The sequence below is a fragment of the Corvus moneduloides genome, chromosome 5, assembly GCF_009650955.1.
Source record: "Corvus moneduloides isolate bCorMon1 chromosome 5, bCorMon1.pri, whole genome shotgun sequence".
Lineage (NCBI taxonomy): Eukaryota > Metazoa > Chordata > Aves > Passeriformes > Corvidae > Corvus > Corvus moneduloides.
In genome coordinates this window covers 27377447-27404371 of record NC_045480.1, presented here as the reverse complement: position 1 = coordinate 27404371, position 26925 = coordinate 27377447, and the positions used below count along the sequence as shown (strand labels likewise).

General features: G+C 42.1%; 1 protein-coding gene across 10 annotated transcripts in view; it reads left to right on the top strand.

Moving 5' to 3' along the window:
• The window catches only part of LNX1 (ligand of numb-protein X 1), a 122154-nt gene that overhangs the window by 87983 nt on the left and 7246 nt on the right, over positions 1–26925 (top strand). For 8 of the 10 annotated variants that reach the window (XM_032110257.1, XM_032110255.1, XM_032110260.1 and 5 more), the window contains 7 exons: positions 1297–1452; positions 6877–7032; positions 10252–10454; positions 12002–12373; positions 17349–17486; positions 23145–23322; positions 25251–25479. In XM_032110257.1, the coding sequence (XP_031966148.1) occupies positions 1297–1452; positions 6877–7032; positions 10252–10454; positions 12002–12373; positions 17349–17486; positions 23145–23322; positions 25251–25479 (1432 nt within the window). The remainder of the gene's footprint in view (positions 1–1296; positions 1453–6876; positions 7033–10251; positions 10455–12001; positions 12374–17348; positions 17487–23144; positions 23323–25250; positions 25480–26925) is intronic. The other 2 variants (XM_032110258.1, XM_032110263.1) reach the window with 1 other exon arrangement.

Sequence of the window (26925 nt, the reverse complement as noted above, 5' to 3'; positions counted from 1 at the left end):
TGATGGGCTGGGGAGATGGTATAGCTGGATAATGTGTCTTCATTAATGCTTGGTGGCCCAAATAACCCCCACAGACATGGACACCTACCCAAAATCCTGTTGGGAACTGTGTTTGGCAGTTGCCAGGTATTTTCAGGAAAAAAAAACCCAAACCCTTAAGAATTGCCTTAGGACCTTGGGGAACATCTGCCAGCTTCTTGGGAAGGTGCAGCTTGAAGGAGCTGGTCCTGCTGAAAAACAACAGTCAGGGACAAGCTGCATCAGGAAACTTTGCTTTGATCTTTCACCTTGTGACACTGCACCTGTCTCTGATGAGTGTCATATTTGAAAAACATGGCCTGGCCAAAGGCAGACTCAGAAGTGTTGATGGTGAGTTCAAAGCATGTATTTGAGGATTCTGAAGCTAAAATGGAAAGCCCACCTTGTGTGCCACCAGTTGCATGTTGGGAAAATGGATTAAGGGATAAGAAAGACTAGGAAATGAGAAGCACTATCCTTTTGTTGTGCCAGGGTTTGGAGAGGTGAGGAAAGGAAGAGTGCAAGAAGAGAGCACCAGAATCTCAATAAATTCTGTCAGTTTTATTGAGTGTAGAGGCCACAGTCTGGTTTGAGGGAATGTTGCATTATTAGATTACAATGTTTGGCTAGCATGCAGAGCTGGAACAGACAGAACAGCAACAGCCATGAAGATATCTTTAGCAGGATGGAAAAGAATGACATGTTTTGAAAGTATTATGACTTTTCTTTTGTATTGCCTTACCCAAGTCAGAATATGTGAGTTTTTTGATCCCTTCCACCTGATAGTATTTGAATTTTTTGTCATGAAATAGTTAGCAATCGTTGATGGCTCGTTGGAAGCATTGTATGGTTTTGAGGCAATGGTAGTAGTAGTGGGGATTTTTTCAGCAAGAGTTTTTAATGACTTCCAGCTTTTTTTGGTCAAACATGTATTTGGTCAAACATTTTATATGTATTTTTCACAGGATTGCTGCTGATTCTGTCATGATGGAGGATTATTCTTTCCAAGGCTACCACACTCACAGGAGATTTCTCCATGTGGTTTGCCATACAGACAGGAAGGTGGCAATTCAAGGGTGTGGGACTGAGGTAGGGTGATTGTACCCAGATTCAGGTGGGTGCAGCCTTGAAGTATAAGCAGGACTCAGGCAAAGGTGAAGTACAGGCAGCCTTGCTGATGATGTTACACCCCATCATATGCCGAGGGCTGCAGAAATGCTGTGGTTCTGGACCAGAAATGTTGAACTGTATTGATTTGTTTTCTTCCTGCTGTTGCAGCTCGACATTTTGAACGTTCCACTATAAGAAGCAGATCTTTTAAAAAAATAAACAAGGCATTCAGTGTTCTTCGAAGGACTAAAAGTGGAAGTGCCGTTTCCAACCCGACTGACCGGGAAAGGGAGACTGTTGGAAACTCTGCTGCTGGAGAGGAAGGTAATGTTTTGTTCATCTTATGTTATCACTTAAAATGGGGTAGGGGACCCTATCCATGTGGGAACTGGATATCCATGGCTGACATGCCTTTCATGTGGTGGGCTGTCCGTGATTAAAACAAACAAACCAGAAAATGCAATCTTTCCTTGTTTTCTTCTTTCAAAAGATGTTACTGACTGGCAGGCAAGAATGTTGCTGAGGTGTGTGGGACCTCACGTAGGGCTGTTCTGGTAACAGCCTGGATGCTACAGCCAGCCCAGTATCTAGCCCACAGGATGTGGGATCTGGGTGTCTGGGATCTATTACTGGAGCTGTCATTGATTTGCTCTGTAATTTCGTTCAAGTCTCTTCATCGGCATGTGCCTGTCCCCCTAAAGCAAATGGATCACAATAATCATACTTCGGAGGAACTTAATGAGTTTTGGCTAATGCTTATGAAGCACTGGAAATTCCCAGTGGGAGGATGGTATGAAAGTGTAAAGTACTGTAATTATTCCAGCATTTCTGTGGGATCCTTTATTACCTCAGCCAGGCAGGTGATGAAGTAAGAATGCTCCACTCTTAAACAGCAGGGAGAGGCAAGTTTTTCTGATGAATGTCAGGGATGAGGGGTCTAGCAGGTAGTAACACTTAACATGTGGCATTCTCAAAGCAATAAGCAAATGTTACTAATCAGTTTGGTCCATAATTATGAAACTAACACTGGCATTCATGCATCAAGAGGAAGTGATGATGGAGTGGGAATCAATGTCTTAAGGTCTTCACTGAGCTTATTATTCCTTTGCTTGATTCCTAAGCACCTCATATCTCTTCCCGGATCAAACGTCCAGGATGTAGGCTTTAGGAATACAAAATATCCGACTTCCTTTGCTCTGTATTCAAGTTCTCACTGAAGCCCACACAAAATAAGGACAAAAGGCTGCCAAATACTACTTTCAGGCATCATTGTGATGCCATTGTGAATAGTGGTGAATCAGAGAACCATGTTCAATATTATTCTGCTTTATTTGCTTATTCCTTCAGGAGAGTTTCACTATGTTGCTGTGTTCTTGGTACTAGCTCTCCTACTTCACATATTTGCTGATACAGCCGAAATAAAACCGGGTAATTCAAAATTGTGAACCTTTTCCATAAAAGGAATGTGAATATACTCCTTGACCTGGAAACATCATTAATAATTTTACTTTATTTTTAATAATTTGTAATAATTTTTATTAAATAGAATTTTGTTATTTTTCCCCAAGTAAAATATTGCAAGTAAGTTGTATATATCTCTGTTTGAGCAGGCAGATATATTTCTCATTCTGCAACTTTTCAATCCACTGTAAGCAAAAGCTTGCCTTTTTTCAGAATGAGTGAAACTGTCCTCAAGTTCATATTTTTCAAAAGGCATCTCTTCAGGATGAGATACAGACTGCTTTCTACCTAGACATATAGCTGACATTAGTTGGAGTTCCACTGAAATCTTGGCTTCATGTCCAGAGTGTGCAGATGATCTGGATGTCAACAGCACCTATCCAGTAGCCCAGTGCAGTCCAGATGTTAGCAGAAAGGTGTGAAGATGGCACTGGCCTTTACATTTCCAGCAAAGAAAAGCATTGTTGTTTCTATAAGGGGTGTATAATGGCAATCACCCCACGGCCCCAGTGACAGTGTCAAGATTGTCATTCTCTCCTTGGCTCTGCTTGTGGTTTCATTCCTCTGCTACAAGCATTCCTGTGAAATTCCAAGCGTATTCTGCTGCACTGGAAAGACCAGGTAGGCGTGTAATTACTTAATAAGCAGTTACTCTTAAGTATGAGATCACAGAAGCTGGGTACCTAAATTACTTTATTAATTATGTTTGCAAAGAATGCATTTTGATTACACAGTTCTGGAATTTGATCTTAAAAAAAATGCAAGCAAGTAACTTGCAGCAATACAAACACAACTTGAACAAAGATTTCTATTCAGTCCTTTGCAACAGGTGCTTTGTGTAATGGCATCTCAAAGCCTTTCTCTGTTTCTTCTTGTTGGAGGAGGAAATGAATGTACTTCTTTCTGTAGTAGTTATCATTATCCTGCCAGCTGGAGGCTGGTTTTCCAGTTCTGTATGTTTTCTTCTTTTATTTATTTTTTTTAATCCTCAGCTGCTCTGAGCAGTCTGCAGCTAGACTTCTGATTAGAGCTGTTGGTCAGTCTTTAGGGATAGCTGCTGTATGCTCTGCCCTGTGCTCGCTAAAGGTCTTACCTATTGAAGAAAAGGGAGCCCCACATGTCTGTCTCACCGTTGCCATGCCACTCTCCTGAGAATGGAGGTGCTCCTGTGGGGGTGAATGAGGTGGTTCCTGACTTCAGAGGTCCTCACACCCAGTGGGAAAGCTGCTGCTGCCTTGCCCAAATTTTCACAGCTTCGTGTCTGGGACCATCTGAGAACAAAACTCAGACATGCCTCATTGCTCCAGGAGATTGGACAGGACCTCACCAACTCTCTGGTGACTCCTTTCCTCACCAGGTTTAATCAGTGTATGAGCATAATAAAGCTGAGGCTATGCTAGCCTCACAGTGAGCACAGTGATATAACCCCTTCTTGCTGATAACCTCTTCTTGATAAAGGAGCTGTAAGATCCTCTGGCAAAGCTCAATGTATAATTAATCTGACTCCTGTTTTCAGAATTCCCCCGTCTTAGTTCACATGTCTCTGTTTAATCTGTGGTTTGCCTGTATTTTGGTCAAAGGAGCTCTGAGAATGAGCACCACAACAAGTACCTATGTATTAGCCTTCAGCAACCCTTCATGCAGAGTGTGTAGGTGCCTTTAATCTGAAGCTGCTATGTTTGTTGAGCCAGTGCTCGGTTGCAATATGACTGTGAAGGTGCAAGACAAAATAATAGTTTCTGATGTGGGAGAAAAAATATTCAAATTCTTCTTAACTTGAAGCTGAATCCAGTACTGGTTTTGGAAAATTTGTTGACACCCAGGGACATTGTAAAATACGATGTATAAATCAAATATGTTTCTGTTATAATTACAGCAGAGAAATAGCTACAGTGGAATGTTATCTTATACCTGGAGCTGGTAGCCATCCTGCACTGTGGAGATTACTCCATGATTTACATTTTTATCCTGTGGTTTGATTTGTTTAAATAATGTTATATGTGCTCATTTTGGATTTAAATGATTCAGGCTTGCTTTGTTTCTCTGTTGAAATGTTTTTGTGATATTTTCAGTAGAGAATTGTGAAATGTCCAAACCAAAGAAAATGTTAGAGGTGAATGAAGAGTACAAACACCAACAAGAAAATATTTGGGGGAAGGAGGTGTTAAGATTGTCTCATTTTTAATGCTTTGTTATTTGTAAAATACCATGCAAAGAAATATTTTTGTGTAGTCTGCACGAGTGTAGTCAGCACTCATGCTTGTGATATTTATCCGAGAGCAATTTCATTAACAGCTTTTACAGCTACAAATAGCTTTCCAGGTCTGAAGTAGAAGTTCAGAAAGTTTAAAATAAGGAGTTTCATTCTGAGATGTGAGGGAAGGTGTCAGGGACATGCTTACAGCACTGATGAATTTAAGATGTAATATCTTCTGACTAGATCTACTAGTGTAAATGACCTTGACAATCTACTTAAATGATACAATATCTCCAAGCAAAGACTGCTCGAGCTTTGCTATGCTTATTTGTATCACTGTGCTCCTAGTTTGGCTTTACACCTTAAATTCAGTTCCAAGAAAGACTATAGATATATATACTCTTTACTCAAACTGATCTACAAATACGAGTTTTAAACTAGCTAATGTTTTAGGACGAAAGAATTTGTAGGTACAACCGAAAAAAGCTCCATACAGTTTTACATTAAAAGAGCTGTGTTTCTGACTTTCAAAAACATTCACTGATTTAATTTTGCAGTCAAGCCATTGTAAAAGAAATTTAATTTATGATTGCTTGAGGATGGCAAATATTTTTCAAAGTCAAACTCAGTCTCATAGTGGATGCCATTCTACCATCTGTTATTGCTTTGCAGCAGTCAAGACCAAGGCAGCCCCAGCAGGCACTGGCAAAACCACAGAACAGGCTTCTTTCTTGTACTGCTCTGTGTGAACCCTGTTGTATTTTTGAGATAGATATGTATATATATATACACACATACATATATATGATTGATAGATATTATAAATACTTCAATGTTTGGAAAAGTACATGAAGAAAAAGAAGGTAAGTGAAACACAGATGGTACCAACCATTTCATGGCATTAAGGCTCTCTATGTACAGAAAAAAAGTGGTTTATTCAGCCCCAGGACAAGACAGTGCAGCCCAACTTCTGTCTCAGGAAGGCTGTACCCCACAGAAATCCCACACTGTTCCTCTTTTTCTCAGATTTGATTCAATTACCATTCTGATTTCCCAAAACAGTTGTTACAGAACTGGTTCAAAGTACTCTGCTCTGGAACAATGAGCCAGGCAATTTTCAGAAGAAGGAGATTGTCTTTGCAGCATTTCTTCTGCTGCAGACTGATAAATTTGCCTGCTGTAGATAAGAGCCCCAAGTCTTTAGAGACACAGTCAATTCAGCAACAGTTTCATTTTAGTTCTTTTGGGACTCCTTTGGTGAGAGGAATGTCCAGAAGCAAGAAGAGATATTAGAAATGGCATCACCTTCTACCTGCCCCTTCACCGGAGCAGCATTACAGGAGAATTAATGGAAGGCATTAAATCAAAATGATGGCAAACCTCTAGGAGAATGAAATGATAAATGAAAATCTGTTGGGAAGGAAAAGTTGCAGAATAAAGTTCCCCACCAGCACAAGGGCATGTGACATTCCCAGACGCATGAATTTTCCAAGAGTAGGTTGCACAAGCTTAATTTAAATTCTGGTGTCCAGATGCTGGGAAACATGAGTGTGTATTCCTGCAGATAGTCCTATTTGTGGGGGTGAGCCGGCACATTAGTCAGGCTGCCTGATCTAAATGAGGACTTGCAACCACAGATACAAGTTTTGTTTACAGTGGCCTTTGATTAATCTGAACTCAAGAATCGCAGCAAATATTGCACGTTGTCACACTGAATCCTGGGAATGATAGCAGAAGTTACCCTCGTGGCAGCACTGTTGAAGGAGCATGACACACACAGAGGTCAGCAGAAACCTGAGCACTGAAGGAACATTACCATTAAATATTATAAACTGTGGGGAAAAAATAGTAAGCATACTTAAAATTTTGTAACACTCTGTCATGGCCACTATGCTAACAAACACTCAATGTCCCACGTGGTGCCAGATAAGTGGAGTTCACTGGGCAAAGCTGGTCTCTCCTATGTTGTTACCATAACAGGATGTGTGAAAATACTGATACAATTGCACACTAATATTAAGAGAATACTGCTTGAGAAAAAAGCCCACACAATCTTTCTGAATGCAGGTGACATTTTATTATATTGACAGATTCAGAATGCTCCATACAACCCCCTGTGACAAAAACCCAACACTGTGTGGGAAGACCTGGAAGAATCACCAACAACAAGACAGAAAGTTTCCTTCTTTCTAAATTCAGCAGCTCTTCAATATTTAAGGACTGGAAATATAAAATGGTAAAGAAAGGTATGCCATACTCCTGGGTTTTCCTGCTCTGGAAAACCTGACTAAAAAAAATGGAGAATTTTAGTAAGAGTGTAAGGGCTGGAAAATGGAGTCTGTGAAAAATGATACTTCAGCCTCACAACAGGATGTATATATATCTCAAAGGTACAAGCCCTCAAGTCAGTTGGAGTCCCTTAAATTGGGCTGCTGAGGCCCCAGTCATTGTATGCAACCAGGTGATTAAGCAGGGTCCACCTTTTCTGGGTATGGTATGTACATTAAAAAATTCAATTTGAAGACATTGCTTTCTAGACATGGCATCATCTTGAAATAGGCATGGTAAGTTTTGATCAAACTGCACACAATGTAGGCAGACTGGTGAAAAAGCAACTGTTAATTTTCTTATTTAAAAGAAGTATATTTGCATATGTTATATATTTCAATTGCCACACTTACTGTTAGTTTATCAAAATAGGCATTGGCCTTTTACTTACAACAGTCTAGTTTTTTGATAGTACAAATGTCCATGTAGATGTCTGGGATGAAAAGAAGAGGCCAAGTTTTCAATGGAGAGAGCAGAAATTATTGGATCACAGAGGAGTTATTTTGGTTGCTTAGCCCATCTGAGGAGAAAATATTTCTGTTTATTAATTATATTTGATAAAGAACACAAATCAAATTAAGACAGAAAGTGAGGCATTACAGCCTGCTAACTATGGAAGAGTAGCATTAGAGACTTGCAGACTGGCAAGAAAAATGTTTTGGAAAACACATTTCAGAAGAAAATTAGACATTATCAATTCCTCTAAAAGAATCTGCATAAAGTCATATTGAAAGTCAGACAAGTGCCACTGCAAGACTTAACAAACCAGGTAAGGCTTTGTTCAAAATGCAAAGAAACCTATTTATGTTTACATGTTTATATGTAAAGATATAGGTCTTGTACAAGTGTAGAGACTTGTTCACTGCCACATTGCCCTGATTTTGCTCTGGGATAATTACAGAGTGAAATAGCATGAGTGTGTCAATAGTTCGTTCAGTCCACAATTCTCCATGGACAAGAAATGCAATGGGATAATTCCTTAAGAAGAGTTTTCAGAATGAGCTATGGTAAAATGAACATCAGGGTCAAAAGGCATAGTTTGTTAGGATGTGAAGTGAGTCATCATAATAGAAGTAGGTATATTATAGCCCTGTTTTGATAGTCTTCAATATATACACGTATATTAATTTATTTGCATGCAGGGAAGATCTAGGTATCCTGATTTTCATTTGTGTTTTTACACATAGCTACTCTTACAGCCACACTAAGAGTGTGAAATGTACATGCTTATTCTGATGCAGGGATCAGGCTGTTGGTGATTTTTGAGGAGTATTTTTATTGTCTGACTTCAAGCACCCCACCGAGATGCCAGACTTAAATGCCTCTTTTCTTACACAGCAGTGCTACCTCCAGGGGTGGTTTAGCACAGAAATCACTCCCTTTGGATGCCTGTACACTGCAAAGGAAGTTAGAGCAAGTAGATCACCAAACTGTGTATTTGACTTAGAGGCAGGATTTAGATCAAGTGAATCCACCCTTCAGGACAGAGAGAATTGAACAAATTACAGGCTGAGCAAGTAGCGTTTAGAAAGTAGATGAGCATGGGGGAAATGAAGCACCTTCCATTCCTGAGACATTAAAGTTGCCTGCAAAACTGAAATAAACACGTATTAGCACAGAAACTACTATTACAAGAATGAATGGTTGAGTATTTGGTTGGTAAATGAATAGTTGAGTATTGGGTTGGTACAGGCTGTATAGTTATCTAGACAGACTTTTATTGCCTGTCAAGTCTGTGTAAAACCACAAAGTCGAAGTCTGTGCTACTGGTAGGTGCTTTTTACAGATGTGGAGGAGGACAGCTTCCCACCCTGATGAGCATATGATCAAAGAAGTGGTAAGGGATGCAACCTAGTGTTTCTCAATATTTCTTTTCCTGTTCTTTCTTTCCCCTTGCTCTCTCCCAAAAGGTTTTGGTGCCTTGCTTGTTTGTTGCCTGCTAATTCTGTAGTAGCAAATATTTATTCTATCTCAGATACTGGTCTGTTAAGTTTCATTTTACACTTAACCACTATTCAATAACACTCACTGTACTTTCATTTCTAAATAAGGTTATTGAAACAATATTAGCAGTTAATTTTTTTACTTACAGGTTTGTCATATAAGCACTGGATTGGACTCACATGCAAAAAGTTCAAACCCTTTCTCTCAGCTGTGGGGGATTCAAAATAATTGAAGTCTGATATGCCTGTGCTAGAAAATTCACTTCTGCTTTTACTTCAACTTTGCTCACTGCTCAGTATGGATTAAAATTTTGAATTTGACCTAGAAAGAAACAAAGTATTAGTGACATGTTGTGAAATCAGACATGCCAGTTGAAAAGTAGGGTTTGGAAGAGGATACTCTTATCCAGTGCATTATAAATACAAAAAGGACCCCTGTCCACCATTATTCCCTCATCCCCACAGCCATATTACCAGGGCCAGCAGAGATCTTTCCCTCCAGGTACTTTGAGCATACTGTGGTTTTAATACAGACACATGACAGTAAGAGCCACTCATTCTTATTTCCTAGAGTTCAAGCAGTGATGAAAGGAGAGGGGTCTGGTAGGGAACTACTGTGTGCTTTGAGTTGTCCAAAAAATCTTGTCTTTCTGATAACTAAAGATAAATAAAAGGCTTCCTTGAATGTCACAAGACAAGTGCCCAGTCCTCCGCTATGACACCAAAAATGGAGAAAACAGGGAAGCCTGGGATGCTACCAGTGAGACAGAGTTTACAACCCACCACAGCAGGAATGGATGTTTCTTGAGGTGCCTATGCCCATCTGTTCTAGGGCCAGCAAGAAACTGTGGCCTGGTTCTGAGGTGTCTCTGGTGACTAAAAATGTATTTTATTCCTTTAAAATATTGATGTATATAACTGTTTTGAAGTACATTTAATCTGTCTGGATTACATCAAAGGTTTAAGGCTGTATTTTGTGGGGGGGAAAAGGAAGTTTGAATATATTAACTGTAAAAAGATCCCTTCAAGTCCATTCAGCATGCTTACCTATCCTTTCCTCTTCACTTAGTCTTAATCACATTCATGCATAAAACCTAGCTTGACTAACTGGCAAGTACTTGAGGTTGTGCAGTGCATGTTTCAACAAAGCGAAGCTGTGTTGTCAAATAAATACCTTACAATATGCATTTCCAGGTTTTCCCAGGTTGTATCACCTGATTCCAGATGGGGAAGTTACCTGCATTAAGATCAGCCGTACCGATCCCCATGAAAATCTGGCCATTAGGATTGTGGGAGGCAGTGAGACCCCTTTGGTTCACATTATTATACAGCATATTTATCGAGATGGGGTAATTGCCAGAGATGGAAGATTGCTGCCTGGAGACATGATACTAAAGGTACAGTACTGTGGAGGTATGAGATAAAAATATCCTGACAGAGAATAAGATGGTGTAAGTCGATCATGATGAGATTTGCAATGTTGCATACAGAAAGATGTTCCGAAGTTCAGAGCACCACCTGTAAGCCACTATGATTTCCTAGCTTTTGCTGACCCCAGTGGTAGCTAGGGACACTTGAGGCATGCCAAGGTTGTGCCATGTCGTCTGCTTTATGTCAGACAGATTTGGCCAAAGGTACTTCCCAGGATCCCAATGTGGGCATACTTCACTCTAGCAGTGAGTACAAATGCCTCTGGATGGTGGTTCCCAGAGGCAGCTGGATAAGCGTCCACCAGCCAGCTGTGTTTCAGGGAGGCTTTTTGTCCTGGTGCCACAAAGAGCAGCAGACTTAATGGCACCACTAAGACAAAGCTCTTCCTACAGGCACATCCAAACTGCACAATGAAGCTGTGTCTGTAGCATGGATGGGCCCAGCCTAGCTCTTCCCAACCGTGGCTGACTGCCCAGGATTTACCAAAGATTCCCATGAATTTCAGCCCCATCCTGGTGCAGCTCATGCTTTTTGTGGTACTCAAGGCAGCAACTTAAAGCTAGTTGACCTGTGTCTCTCCGGACTGCAGCAGAACAGTCCCGTCATGCCCACATAGGCAATCTGCAAAAGCAAACACCAGCCAAATGTTTTTGTTCATGCTGGGGAGTATTTCTGTTACATTTTGGAGATGTTTCTTAGTAGTTAAATGGTTCAACCTGTGCAGTGTAAAGCTACATGGAAATAACTTGTCTGATTCAGGTTTTCTAGCCATTGATGAAATAAAATCTTGCAACTGGTTTTCATTTAGCAATATAAAGTGCAATGCCTAGTCACTCTTACACGTATGAACATGATGGGATTGACTGGAAGCTCTTTTTTCTCTTTCTTTTCCACAGCCAAATTTAAGAAGTGGTAGTTATGCAGTTTTACTGTCATCTGAATTAAATCTTACCTGGAAAACACTGAGAAAAAAAGAAAAGTCTGATTCTCTGGTGCGGTAAATCAGCATAATTGTTAGTAAATATCCAGGGCATTTAAACTTCTACTTGAGGCTCTTTCCTTCTTTTTAATTAGAGATTCATTAGTGAAGAACATTTTTTACTGTACCTTGAACAGCTGGGAGATAAAGAAGAAGAGAAACAGCAGGAAAACAGTGGGAGTGAAAGGAAAGGCTGGCAAGGCAATTTGAAATCAGAAGCCAGTGGAATAAAACTAAGATATATGGAAGGATATTGAAGCTTGGGAAAGAGCAGTAAGAAAGATGAAAACTAGCTTGTATGTCTGGAGACTATCAGGGAGAAAGGGGAAGAAAAAGGGCAGAAGCTGTATGTGCAGCGCATCCTTTCCTGGAGGGGAAGATTGTTCTGCACCAGAAACTTGGCCTTCTGTGTGACACAGTTTGAAATAGCACGTCACTTCATATGAAGACATCTGTGTAAATAGATCTGCCCTCCCCAGTGCCAACTCCGAAGAGACTGTCTTTCTGCTGCTGATTTACACTTCTCTTTTCCAGGTAAATGGCATGGACATCAAAAATGTGCCTCACAACTATGCCCTGTCAATCCTGAAGCAACCCTGCCATGTACTTCGACTGACGGTGCTCCGAGAGCAGAGATACCGGTGCCGAAACAGTGGACTTTCCCTTCATGCTCACTGCAACAGGGATGACAGCTTCCATGTTGTGCTAAACAAGAGCAGTCCAGATGAGCAGCTGGGAATAAAGCTGGTCCGCAAGGCCGATGAGCCAGGCGTATTTATTTTCAACTTGCTGGAAGGTGGCATGGCTGCCCGTGATGGACAGCTGCAGGAGAATGACCGGGTGCTGGCCATCAATGGGCATGACCACCGCTACGGCAGTCCAGAGAGCGCAGCCCAGCTGATACAGGTTTGTCATCCGCACTTTGATGGGGTTTGGACTGTGCAAAGGCCAAGCAGTGTTTTTTCATCGTCCATTGCAAAGCAGAGGTCAAACACTGAGTTTGTGTATTTGGTAGAGGGAAGGAGTCAAGGTTGGATGGGAATTTACTCCTCTAAAAGCTCCTTGGTTTTTGTGGGGACAAATGTGAACATGGGCATGGACTCTCACAGAGGTGCCTGCTACCATCAGGTTTTGGAACATACAGAGCAGTGTAAACATCTGTATACTTTGAGCATCGCCAAAGACTGATGCCAGCTGCCAAAAGGCATGCCAGCCTGCACCCTGGGAGCACTGGTTCCAGCAGAATCCTGACTCCTCTGGCTCAGGAGTCACAGTGCTCTCTGGTTCAGCCCTGGCGCAAACCAGAGTAGCCTACGGCAGTGGATGGCATGTTTCAGGATGAACATCACCCTCTGAGACTCAGTGATTTCCCACAGATGTGCTTTACAGCTGAAGGTAGTCCACACCTTAGATACTTCTTACCTAAATCCAGTATATGGAAATCCAGATGTTTTGGAAAAATTGATCTATAGCTGTAGTTTTTATTAATCACTGTTTAGACTCGTGGAGTACTAAATGAGTGCTAGCATAGAACTGTCAGACAAAAAAAACCCTCGTGCCTTTCTCAGCTACAAAATTGGTCAGCTTTTGCCTAATTTTCCCTCCAGAACCATTTTGGGTTTTTTGTTTACAGACTATGTTTTTAGAAAATTTCAACATAAAAAGCAAAGCCAAGAATCTTTTGTTGCTTTTATCTCATATTTATAGCCATTATTATACTTGTGCAATTTTGAATTTCATTTGGAGGCATGTAGAGTGTTCACATATTGAAGAATTTCATAATATGAAATAACAGGACGTCAAATCAGGCCAGCTGCTTCTCCTTTCTGACAGGTATAATCAGGGAAATATAAGTCAGACTGAAACAAACAGTCAAATCCACCCATTTTGTGGAAAGGATTCCTGTGTTAGCATAGATTCACAGCTGGTTGTAGCCAGCTTTTATTGTGAAGTTGATAGCATAGGTGAAGAAAATTTCATCCCCTTACATAATGCCAGTTGTTGAAGTTCTGGTCCAGCATCTTTCTGGATTACCTTATGTAGCTCACTAACTGGGAACAGAAGGCAGAAGGGGGAAGGTTTAAATTCTCTGAGGGCAACAAGTCTGGAATGAAAAACTTTCTAAAAAACTAGTATTCTTGGAGCAGTTCTTTATGGCTACAAAACAAGGCATCAGTGCTTCATAAACAAAAAACACGTGAGATGAAGTGGAAAAAATTACTAACAAGACTATCCACATACAAGTGTTTAAAAATGCAGCTAAAGCCCTTATTGGTCTCCAAAGAGTGGATGTTATTTATAGTAATGCTTGAAATGCACACCAGTCTCCAGGAATTTAAACAAGCCCATCAAAGGGGAGATTCAGGTTTCCAAACAGCCAGGATTACACTGCATTGATGTGAGCTCTATGAATCACATTTGTCTAATGCAAAATTCCTGGAACCTGTGTCTTTTTTGTTGTGTTTTTTCATCAATTATCATTTGCCTTTCCTGTTTCCATGTTATGCCAGAGAAAAACCTTTATACTGAAGCCACAAGTGTTTTGCATTTGCCTCTTACACGAAGGGATATTTCACTGTGTCCTCTGATTTCTCAACAGCATCCTGCCTGTTGAGAGCTCAGCATGTCGCTTGCAGTGCATTGAGGTCTTCTAATTTATGGTGGTGAAAGCTACAAATACACCATCAGTTTCTTTTAAAACAGACCTAACATTCACGAAAAGGTGTGGTGGCTTGTTAAGCCAAGCACAGCTGGAAGACTGTCTGATTTCTGTGGAATCTGATTATTTTTGACTTTTAAATAATGAATAATTGAGACAAATCTGATTCTTGAGGCCTATAGAAATTATACACCAGCATATGTGAAGCAGTTGCTAATCAGCAGATTAGATGTCTGGCTGTTTATAAGCTCTAAGCTCTGTCACAAGAACTGAAATGAAACAAACATATAAGTGCTAATTAGGAACGTGCACACATCATAACACTTGGGAGTTTGCTGCCTCCTGTTTGTCACGTCATCTTTAGCCATGGCCTTGTGTCAGAAGGGGCACTTTTAATCTAAATAATGAGACATTTCACATCTGTTTTCCATGAGAGCGACAAGAAAAGGAGCAAGGTAAGAGATCAGGGGTGCTGCTGTGAGCACATCAAGCCAAGCTACATGGGCTGAGTCAGACTTTACTGACCCCAGATGTTCACCCTCCTCTTCACCTCCTTCCCCCACCATAGTTCAGAGCAGCTGCTAGGGACAGGTGAGCTGCTCTTCCTCCCAACAACTGCCTCTGACGAGCAGGCTGTGATGTGGAGCGTATCTGTGCTCCATCATCCCTGCAAGGAATGGGGCAGCTTCTGCCAAGACCAGCACTGCTGCCTCTTTCTAAGATGCAATTACCTACTAGATGCTCAGAAGTTGCCACTGTGTCTTTGCCTTCCTGCTTGATTTGCCTTGGCTGTAACAGATTTTAATTCTAGTAGATTGTTTCAGCTATTACTTGGACTCAGTACCAAAGCTAACCTCCTTTCTTTAATTTTCACTTCAGCATAAAATATAGAGAAAGAACTGTGGGAAAAGCCAGTGGTAAGAGGGAGGGAGAGATCAGAATGAATCAGCAATGAATAATCTGATCAGTAGAAGCATTAATGGGTTTTTATATATATGTAAATACAAAAGCTGTTCTTGTTGTTTGGATAACTTTCTAAACCACTCAGACTTCTGAGAAACTGCTCAGCTTGACTGGCCTGTAGACAAATGTGCCATTGCAACAGAGACTCTTGTTGAACTTTTGCTAGTTGTTCTATGAGAATTAATCATGTTTATAACCTTTCTCTAAATAACCAGCTTTGAGGCTTACCATGTGGCAGCAGATGAGTTTCAAAATGAAGTTGTGTTAAGTTGAAATTGTTCATTTTAGGGAAAACTGTATTTTCCTGTCCTTGGGAGGTTTAATCTTGTATTTTTCAGTTCCACCTCAGTCCTGTTACAAACTAGGGACCAGGGTGGTTTCCTTTCTCCCAACATACGGAATTCTGCTTTTGGGTACCAGTTGAGTCCATGAATAAGTATTCCATAAAACCAGACCTGTTAAAAATGCCGAGAAAGATACCTTGAAATATGTGTGTATGCATCAAACGATGTATTATGAAGCTGTGAAGATTTGAGTTTCTAATTTAAAAAATAGCATCCCCCAAGATATTGGGAAAGTAACGAAGAAGTGCACATTTTTTACTTCATTGAAAATAGCACAGCTGGAACATGTGTATTTCAGGCTTGAAGTTGGAGGTTTAAGAGACGTAGGTTGCTTTTTCTTAACTAAAATGATATTTTTCCAAAGCTTTTTTTAACTCTCAGCTACTGCTATTGAATTCAGCTCCAGAAAGGACAAACCAAGCTATAAAAACAAAAATCCCAGAAGCTTCCTCTGGCTCCTGTTAATTGTCTGTGGCAGATTTGATTTCAATAGCACAACTGGATCTGGGTTTGGTTTTCAGCTGCTTGCTCACTGCCAGCTTTCCTTGGAGCTTCTCCCCAGTGAGCAGGGCACATCACCGTGCCAGCAAGCGAGCCAGGAGGTCTGCTGCCCCCGGGGCTGCGGTACCAGCAAGCATTGCAGCTGCAGCCCCAGGAGCACCAGGCCTCCAGATGTGTTTGTGGGGGGTTGCACGCAAGATCCTGAGCAGTTCCTCGGGTATAACCTGAGAGCAAGCAGGCAGGAGACCCTCTGCAGACTGGTCCTTAAGAGCCGCTCCTGCCTGGCACAACACCAAGGTCTTTAGGCTAGAGAGAAGGAGATCAGAGGATTAATTTTTATGTCTTCTGAGCATGCTTCTATAGCGTTGAGGTTATTTCTACACTATTCTTCTTTTCAGTTCAGTATATTGGTTTATGGCAGACATCTATGATTTATCCAGGTAAACCCCACTCCCTCTCAGCTTTATCTTTGTATCACTGTTGTCTTAAACAGATTCATATGAGCCTCACTGAGGGGCAAATGAAGCCATTTGCTTCTAGGGAAACAATACAGATTCAATAAGACAGAAAAAAAATCACCTGTACACAGAATTACCACTAATATCAGGCACACACAGAGCACCTTAAAAATAGTGAGCCAATGTTACCTCAGTAGAAGCATTGCAGCATCTCTCAGGCACACAAGTATTTTGACTGCATTGTGCAAAAAGGCCTAGAAGTGCTTTGAGTTTGGATTAATTGCTTTTGAAGCTACTCTTCCTAGAGTGAGAGTTTGAGTTACTTTCCCATCCTAAACTCTATTGCTCTGTGTCCTTACTTATGCCCACCCTCTTTATCTGTGCTCTGCTGCAGTAGGATTCTATTTCATGAAATAAAATCCCTTTTCTCCCTTTCTTTAAGCTTCCTTACATTTGTCATGCTCATTGCATGCAAGTGGACTTAATTACATTGTTTATAACCTACTTTCACCAGGCAAGGCATAAGCACATGGTTTCAGGGTTAATTGTATCTTTTTCAGCTTTCCCATCCATTGGGCACCACCAGCTCTGGTAGTCTGTCTGTCTCTGCCATGGCAGGCAAATTGCTGCTTTGCAGTGGTATACACAGGTGTAGGTGAGAGCTGATCGCCACTCACTGTGGTGGATCACTGCTTCCAGTCAAATTTGGGGCAGGTAGAAAGGATTTTTTAGAGTTAACACCAAATTTTCGAAAGAAGTATTAAGTAGCTGGCAGTAAACTTTTATAAACTTTATTGACCTGAACTGGTGCTACTGTTTTATGTTGTAGCAACCTCATTAATGGAAAAGCCGACCAATGTTTAAGCGGTACCCGCATCTCACAGACTCTCTGGGGCTGAGGTGCAGGGGTTTGTTGCACTGGGGCAGTGGGATTCACACTGTACCTCCTCCCACAGGCCAGCGAGAAGCAGGTTCACTTCGTCGTGTCGCGGCAGACCAGGCAGCAGACCCCCGACCTCTTGCAGGAGACGGGCTGGAATTACAGTGCTGGCAGCTCCCAGCCTTGTTCCGCTGAGAGAAACAACCCCAGCAAGGTGAGGGCACTTGTGTGGTTTCTCTGCAATCCATGGGACAGGGGAATGGGAGAGCTGCTAGTGTTTTCATGTCTCAGGGTGTTATCTCTGGTTTCCGTCAACAGAAGTAGCATGTCTTACTTGGCAATGGAAACACAAAAGCTGTGCTGCTCATTAGTTATCCCCTGGTTCTGCCCAGACTCCACCTGGGGTGGGGAGGGAAAGAGAAGGCAGTGGGCAGTGGTGGGGCAGGTGCTTATGTGCACACAGTATCCTGGCCACGGCCACAGATCTGACCAGCAGTGTGAGCCAGCACAGGACAATGCGCTCCAACAGAAAGAAAAGGTTTTTTCTTAAGTTTCTCCATATGTAGCATAGTCTTCAGACAAAACGCTGGCCTGAAAGTTTCCCATAAGCTACTTGAAAATTACAGTAACTATTAGGCTGTTGGTCATTTATTAAAATGCCCATGCCCTGACCCAGCTGTCAGTTTGGTGGTACACAGCAGCTCTGGTCGCCCTGGCTGCTGTGAGCATGAGGACTTTCTGTGGAGCTTTGGACTGAAAGCATATTTGTTGTGCTCTAGCAGCACCTGGAGCTTGCATGGTGTGGGGTCTATAAGGGCTGGCAGTGTGCAGCATGGCTGGACCCAACCCCGGGACACAGCACAGAGCAGCCATCTTGCCCGGATAGGGCTGTGGTTACCAAACTGTGCCCCAGCTGCCCCTGGGTACCTGGTCACAGCGTGTGTTTAGTGCATTTAGACTTGTAATATTCTCTCTGCTTAAGGCAGAGAGACGCTAATACTCAAACATATGAGGTATTAGTAGGAACCAATGCAGCTAGAGTTTTGAAAATATGTTTTCTAAGTTTACTCTGTGTTATTCTTTGCATTTTAGACAGAGCAAGGCATGTCCTTGAAGGAACTGAATTTTTTTACTTCACTAAATTAAAAGTCACATGCCTGGCTAATTTACATTAATCACCCTTAATGTCACCACTTATGCAAATCCATGCAAGTTTGACCCTGGCCACCAGTGCCAGGGGTGCATCAGGGAGGTGTACAGGGCAGGGCTTAAGTTCATTCTGCTTGATGGGTAGCCAGTTGTGTCCTTAAAAGGACCTCTGGACCAAATATTGGATGCACAGCTGTCAGCCAGGAGGTAACTCTAGCTCTGGATTTCACAAATTTTAAAGTATACCCATTTTTGCAGGTCTTTTAAAACGACATTATTCAGTGTTTTTATGTGTTAAAAAATACTAGTATATATTTACCTATTTTTAGTTCTCCTTTTCCACAAAGTCACAATCACAGCTCCTGTTAGGTGGGATCAGATCAGCAGGAGTTAAAGCAGAGTCAATGTTCAGTAGCTACTACCAAGTAGCAAGTAGTGCCCAACTAATCATGCATCTGAAAAGGCATTACTTTTTAATGAAGCAATGATTTCCTTAGGAAGATATGTGGAGGACAGCAATTAGCTTGTGCTGCTACTGTATGCTTCCTAGGGAAGATCCAAGCACTTGCTAACTCTACCGTGTTGGTCTGCGTAATTAACTGGTACCACATGGGAACACGAAATATTTGTCTCTCTCTGGCCTGAGATCCTCATTTTCTCTTTGTGTACCAAGAGGTGTTGGATGGCAGTTCTTGGTAAGACCAACAACATTTTGCGTAGCTGTGAGATTGAAGGCACAATGTTGGCTTTGTAACAGTCCTTTAAAGACTAATGAGTAAGTGCTGTAAAGACTAATGAATCATCTCTTGTTGGATAGGCCATAGCTTTTAGGGGGATTTCCAGTTTGCCACAAGAGATGACTACTACATAAGCACATGAGTGGGTGTGCTGCTGTGGGCTTCTGTCCAGTGCCACCATTTGGGCACTTTCCAGGGAAGATCGCAGCCAAAAAAAGAAAATTTCCTACCTCCCTTTAGCTTTGTGTGTACATAGTGGAGGGCTTCTATCAGAGAAAATGCTCTGGCAAGAGATCAGCAGATCAGTAGAGCCGGTAGACACAATGAGCTTCATGCACTGTGGACTTTTGGACATTACTAGAGTGTTAGTTGCCCTTTTATAGGGCATGGCTGTGTCAGTTCAAATATTTCATGGTATTTTGCTGAAGGTTTAACTGAATATAACTTGCAATTCAAGATCTTTAAACTGGCTTTGGAAGACTTAAAAAATGTTATTTATTTTAAATAGATATTAGTGCAGGAGTGATGCTTGCAAGCCTAGGGTTTGTACAGTGTCCTAATGCAGCACATGCTCCTGCCCAAAACCAAGGTAATGCTTGTTGGCTAGACCTCACTGTCAGGGGAGTCACCTACGTGAGTGTGGTTTGATGAGTCTGCTACCTACTGCTGTTGGTGGGATTGCTTTATTATGTGTGATTAGACGATTGCTAGCTGCCCTGAATTCCGGTTAATTTTAAGGTGTTTTTTGTCCCCTGAGCTTACTGTAGGAGGTGATATTAGAAGGTCAGGAATGCTCTCTTTGAGGGAAACTGCTCTCACTGTATACATGGGCTGAAATCAGTTCTCCACCCTTGGCTGTATTCGGCACCAAGAATAAACTCTAGCTTCTAGCAGCCGTCTAGCTTGTGCAGTGGCTCAGGAACCACTTTGGGCCAAGCTGTTGGCCTCATGACAGCCAACCTCCATCTGTATGGCGTGAGGAGGCGCCTCTCAGGCCAGTGGCAACCAGCCATGTGGCCCACAAGGCTCTGGATAAGAGGAGGATGATCTCTTGGGACCATGTCCTTCTCTGGTGGTAGTGATGCCAGGTGTATGGTGTGCCAAGAGATTGGTCCTGCACAGGGTCTCATGGATCTGTTTTCCTCTGTACAGAGATAGGGGAAGCACAGCCCAAACTGTTCTGGCTGCTGCCTAGACTCAGAAAAGAGATGTCACAAACACTTTCTTGTGCAGCTGAGGTTGCGAAGCCATGCTGTAATGGATAAACAGGCCCGATTCAATTCCTTTGAAGTCAGTGGGAGCTTTGCCATTCATTAAATAGCACTTGTTTTTAATTGAAACTGTTTTCTTGCTTCTTTCAAATGAATTGTCTACTACTTAAAGCAAAGAAAATGTTGCTGGAGCAGGCAATGTTTCCTGACCATACAAACAGGTTAACCTTCAGGTGAAGTACATTTTCCAAACAGACACAGCAATGGTTTTTGCCTGCACGTGTTATGGCTTTGATGTTGTGATAATCTGCTGTAAATATTTATTTTCCAGTGAATATACAGAAAAGGAGGAAAAAACAAAAAGAGGAGGAGATGAACTGTTATGTTTTTTTTCTCCTGACCTCGAAGGTCACTTCAAAATGACAGAGAAGGACAATTGTTTAGAAAAGAATGCATTGAAATGCAGTCCCTGATAAACACTGCCTTTTAACTGGTTTACTTGCTATCGATTATACCTCCAAGCAAGTTCTACGTGTGTTTACTAAAAAAGGCTTTACTTTCCTTTCATCACTGCCATCATCTCAGTCAAGTCACCCCAAATCCTTTCTGTCTGCAGCCATGCAAAAAATGACATGGGAAAGAGTAGCTTCAAAGGAAGATTGGTCTTTTGTGGCTGAGAATACAAGTACTAGTACTTTTATAATTCTTCATTGAAATGTAGCAGGACAATTTGTTCCCAAGCACTACTTTGAAATCTTTCTCTCTGTGCTTATTCCTCAAAAGGTAGTGATAAAATTATTGCTGTAATGGTTTTGTTGTGTGAAACTGGATGTACGCTGCGTAAGTAACAGGACTGGTCTCTCACTCAGACCCACAAATATAATACCAATTTCCTGTTTTGTTACGAAATTTTGGACTGCAATTTTGTGAAAATTAGTAGTGCCCCTATCCCACATGTTTCAGGAAGTGGCCTTTTCCTAATGGAAAGCCATTCCTTTCCAATGGAAAAAGGATATTTTTGCAAAACATGGATGAAACGTTAAATTTAATTTGCATGAAGATAGAACTACTATGTTTAAAATATTTACACCTTAATGACAAAGGTGAAAGGTTAAAATTATCTGGATCAGAACCTAAAGTTTATCTGGAAGACAACATTTTCTGAAGGTTTTAAAACCTTCAGAAATTTTTAGGTTTGTTTGCAAGCCCTAAGCCAAATTACTCTGACATAGTGCCTGTGTTCTGCATGGACCACGTCTAATATGTCCAAACAACTGTGTTAGTTCGGGTTTGCTCCCAGAGACTGAGAGATCTCTTTCCACTGCGCTCTTTGCCTTTTTGTTTCTGGAGCTCTGTGGCAGCCACTGTTCATCTGCTCAAGCACGTAGAAATCCTCTGCTAAGCTTCTAGAAGGTCCTGTTTTGTTGTTAACATCGCATCATTGAAATCTTGATGTGGAGTTTGTTCCACCAAACATACCTTAAAAAAAAACAGAAATCAAAGACATAGTCTGCCCTACTCCCATAAAAAAATTCTTGCTGTAATCTTCCTTTGTCCATCCTTGTCATTCAGGGAGATGTTGTGGATTCATCTGCTCCACTTTCTGTGTTGCTGGCCCAGGAACCAATGTAAAATGCCTTTGTGAGATGTCAGATCTCTAAGAAGAGATTAATGTGGCTTTAAATGAGTTTCATGGATTATTTTTGCATATTATGAATGTGAGGTCACATTTGTGAATGAGAATGGTTTTTTTTAAATACACATTTGAAATGTATTTAGAAGTGTGCTATTATATATGAGCCTAAAACGGATGATGCTGTTCCTGCAAGAGGGGCTGGGACTGTCAGGAGAACTGCTTATGAAATACTTAAGGAAAGAAAAACAACTAACATTTAAATCCAGACTTTATTGCCTTTCAAGCTCTTCTGTAAGAACTGAGTGCATGGTAAACATGACGTTCAATTCACAGGTTTTTTTGGAGCTTGCACTGCAGTGGTTCTCCATCCTGAGGGCACCTGTGGGTTTGTTTCACCCTCACTCATGCACTAGTTATTGCATGACCAGCTGTGTGTATTTAACTTTTCCTGTTTAGGGGCGGAAATATAGGGATGACTGTCCCGAAGTGACCCTTCAAACACAAGCACTAAGAGCACCCTGGAAAAACTGCTAGCTCTTCACTGTAAATGTCCTTCTCTTTCACTGAACAGAAACACTTACTCTTCAAGTGTATTTCCACCCATAACTTACATAGAAACACAGATACCTGGAAGATCAAATGAAGTATGTCTCTTCTAATATGTCCCCAATAGTTTAATTCCTCAAACCCAAGAGGAATTTAGTTACTTCTCACTAACTGTACAGATCATGCTCAGACTGCAAGCAGCCGGATAAGAAGCACAACCTGATAGCCAAAGATATGATGGCCACTAGTGACACTAATATCAAGAGCTTTTTTTTTCCTTTTTAAATCAAATTCCTTATTTACATTTCAAGGACCTAATTCTATCAGTCTTGGCACTAAAACAACTCTGGTTTTGGTGGGAGAAATGCCTGATTTTAACTATTAAAGCCCAGTTTTCTTGGTGGTAGCTCTGACTGCAGATACGTAAGCCCCCGAGGGAGTCCTGCCTGCCATCAGGCCAAGTGCAGCAGGTGGCTGGGAAGTGCCTTAGTATTACTTCCATGAATATTTGTTTTGATAGGAAATGCCAAAGGTGTCAGAGAGGTCGCTATGCCTACAAACTGCATTTGTTGTTGCTATTTTCTCCATCACAGAGCACCCTTCACACTGTCACCTGTCATGAGAAGGTGGTGGCTGTCCGGAAAGATCACACAGAATCACTGGGAATGACTGTGGCAGGCGGAGCATCTAACCGGGAATGGGATTTGCCTATCTATGTGATAAGTGTGGAACCTGGAGGAGTTATCAGCAGAGACAGCAGGATAAAAACAGGTAAAAGAGGGGGATTTTGAAAGTTTGCTTTAAATCAAAGGCTTCTTTTGAAATCAGGGTTAATGAAAGAGCTTCAGACTCTGACACCTTCAGCAATCCTATAGATTTTGGGATGTGTCACATTAGAGGGTCTCAAGTCAGCTACCAGACAAGGCAAAATATGCATCAGTAATCATCTCTGTGAAACAGGATGTAGGAATATTCTGGTAAAAAAAAAGATAAATAGCTTTTCACAGGAAAATTAGCTTGCACCACCATCTCCTAACTCCTGATACATTCATTGTGCAACCTTCATGCATTTTTAAAGTAATTTTTTGTGCTTATTTGTCATTGCATTCATAAATTTGAATGTAATATACAGGAGCAGAATTCCTATTATATAAGAAGACACATTAGCGCCTTGTGGCTTAACATCATGTCTGGAAACTTTGGCTTCCTAACCCCATTTAGCTGTTGATATAACAGAGTGATAAAGCTTATAGTTTCTCCCCTTATGCATGAATAAGCTTTTAGAGCAAGATGAGGAACATATTTTATCAGTTGGTTTTGTGGGAATAGCTGGGCAGCAGAGGAAAGATGATACTGTCAGGTTTCAGGATGTTATATCTCCAAGAGCCAAGTTCCTCAGTAGCCTACATCCAGCAATGACACAGCTTGCTTGCCCTTCATCCCCTATATTTTCCTTTAGTCCAGTCACTGCATGGAAGCTGAAGGGAAATCCTGAGTTTGAGGGAAGTGAAGGCACCCAAAAATGGGGCAGAATAGCTGCAACCCACGAGCCCCACAACCCAAGGTCCCACGAGCCTGGGTCTCGGTACCTCGCATTGGCACCCATGGGAACCACCCCTTTGTGTCTGTTCAACAAAACCCATGTGAGAACATGACAACAGGAGCAAAACAGCAGGTTTCCTCTTTCCTCCTGCTGGGAAATGACTGCCTCTCAGTGGGATATGCTTTCCAAAAAGTATTCATCATGAGGCAGCATGGAAAATTCAGCCTATTTAATTTGATAAAATTAGAAACAAATGAATATGTGATGTTATAATAGCACCATAGGCCTCTGATTTAGAGCAGGCTGTTGTCCTTCTTGTTGGGGGCAGACCACAAGAAGACTTTAATGTTCATATTGCAGTGCCTGGACTGCCAGTGATACATCCCTGCCTGGAGAAGCATCCAGGCCAAGCACAGAGGGCACCAAGGGAAGCCCTGGTGTGGGAGCCTGCTGTGAAGGGTAGCAGAGCACTTGGCACTGTGACTGCTTGCATGACATTAGTGATGTTTTTATTGTTCTTCCTGTAGTGATTGAGGCCATCTTTGCATTTTTGTCTGAAGCTGCTGTGCCTATATTATAAATAAGGCATACAGAAAGATGGTTTGGCTTGCAGCCATTCAAACAGGCATTAATACAAAAATAATAACACATTATTCCACAAAGGAAACTAGGAAGAGCTGGTTGGAGTCGCAGTCCTCAGCTAAGGGAGAGCTGGGAGAAAAAAATCTTTGAGCTGTCAGGTTTCAAGCTTAGCTTGAGTAAAAATGTTGTTAGCTGGAAGTGGACTCCAGAGACCCGGACCAGGTTAGGGTTAGTACCGGACCAGTACGAGGCACCGGTACCAAAGCTTGTTGGTGCAGCAGGACCCCAGCTGTTTGTTCAGCTCCAGATGCAGGACATGACATAGAAAGAAACCAGGACAAGTCCTCTGTCCAGCCATGCAATATTTCTGTGTACAGGAATCTAGACCCTTCCCTCATGCCTGTGGCATGTTTACTAGCATATGCTTCACATCCACGTTAAATGATAGGATTAACAAAAAGCCTTGTCAGACAGCCACTTCTTGGCCATGGCTTTGACTCACTTGGTTGCGGAGGTGCAGAAGAGATCCTGGAAATGCTTGCAGGGTTTTTATCATCCGTTTTATTGGTCTCAGGTGACATCCTCCTGAACGTGAATGGCATTGATCTGACGGGAGTCAGCCGGAGTGAGGCTGTTGCCCTGCTGAAGAACACTAACTCCTCAGTGGTGCTCAAGGCCCTGGAGATGAGAGCATGTGAGGTCCATGAGGAGCAGGGTCACCTGCCACCGCCTGAGGACACACAGGTGACCTCCGAGAGCAGCGAGTGGTCACCGTCCTGGGTTATGTGGCTGGGGCTGCCACGGTAAGTCCACCGTGGGGGGAGGATTGCAACCTCTTGCTGAGGGGGAGTGGGAGGAAAGATTGTATTTTCTGGCAGTTCTTTCTTTTGGCTTGATTCATTGCACTGACATCTTAATTAAATCCAGGCTCTGTCACTGACTTGACTCTAAATACCTCCCTTTTGTAAATGGGTACGTGTACATGGCAAAATAGACATGCAGCTCCCCTTGCAAGGGAGGATGGGATACTGAATTGTTTCAATCTTGAAAACATATCTGGCACTTAGGGAGTGAAAGAAAAATCTTGCAGGGATACAGGAGCTTGCTGAACTGGAGTCTAAGCTCGACCACCCTGCAGAAGGCAGAGAGAGATACCCCTCCTGCAACACTCAAGCTGCACAGCCCTTGTCCTTAGCCAAATCCAGCTGAATTGTTTGACTTTACCCAGATGTTGCAAAGTTCGTGCAGTTGGCCAGTATCTCCAAATCACCTCTTTTAACCCCACCCCCGCCTGAAAGAAGTCCATTTGTCATACACAGGAAGCAGCTGTGCTGTCATTTCAGCAAGGATAATAACAGCCACATCGCATGTCGCTAAGCTCTCGGTGTGCACGGTGTAATACCTACAGCTTCTGCAATGTTCCATAAAGTATGAGATGACACATTGTGAATCTGTGAATATGCAAAGCTGGGATCACAGAGTTGAAACTGATATTCAGTTTTAAGGAACGAAGAATTTCGCTTATAAGTTCCTCTTGACTGTACTCCTAACTCTCACAGCAGTTCAGTGTCTCTCTTTCACAGGAGGGCAGGACAAGATGGCCTGCAGAACAGGTGGGCTTTTCCCTAGGCACAGTTTCAGGACTCCTCTTCATTTCCTACTCTTGCATAACAGGTTTCCTTCTCTCTAGCTGGAGCCATTTTCAGCTCATTCACCTTGCAGCAAGGTCTGCTGTGAGGGCCAGATGTTTTTTGGGGCTTGGTCTAATGCTATTAACTGTATAATGTGCTGAAGCACTGCAAGAGCAGAAGGCAGGCTGTGTGTCTGTCACCCATAGGCAAAATGTTCCTCCTCCAGTGGAGAGGACTACATCTTTATGCCTGTGAAAGAAAAGCAGAAAAAAGAAAATGCAGAAAATGGATGCTCCTCAACTTGCTACCCCAGGCAATGGTAAATTTTCCTCACTCAGTCTCTCTGAAGACAGGCAGGCACAGGGTCGTCCTCATTCCTGCTAACTTCTGCACTCCTGAGCTTGACCGCCAGCATGGTGAAGGTACCGGAGCATGAGTAATGCTCTCAGTAAAGAGACAGCAACAGACTAGAGGCCCTATAGATACTGCAATCTGCAGTGATGAGTCTTGCCTTCTATCACCATCCATTGCTGGATGGACTATAACAGTTGCACCCCGCCTATGCCACCTTCACTGGGCTGTGTAGAAAACCTGAGCTGCCTGGTCATCATCTCCTAC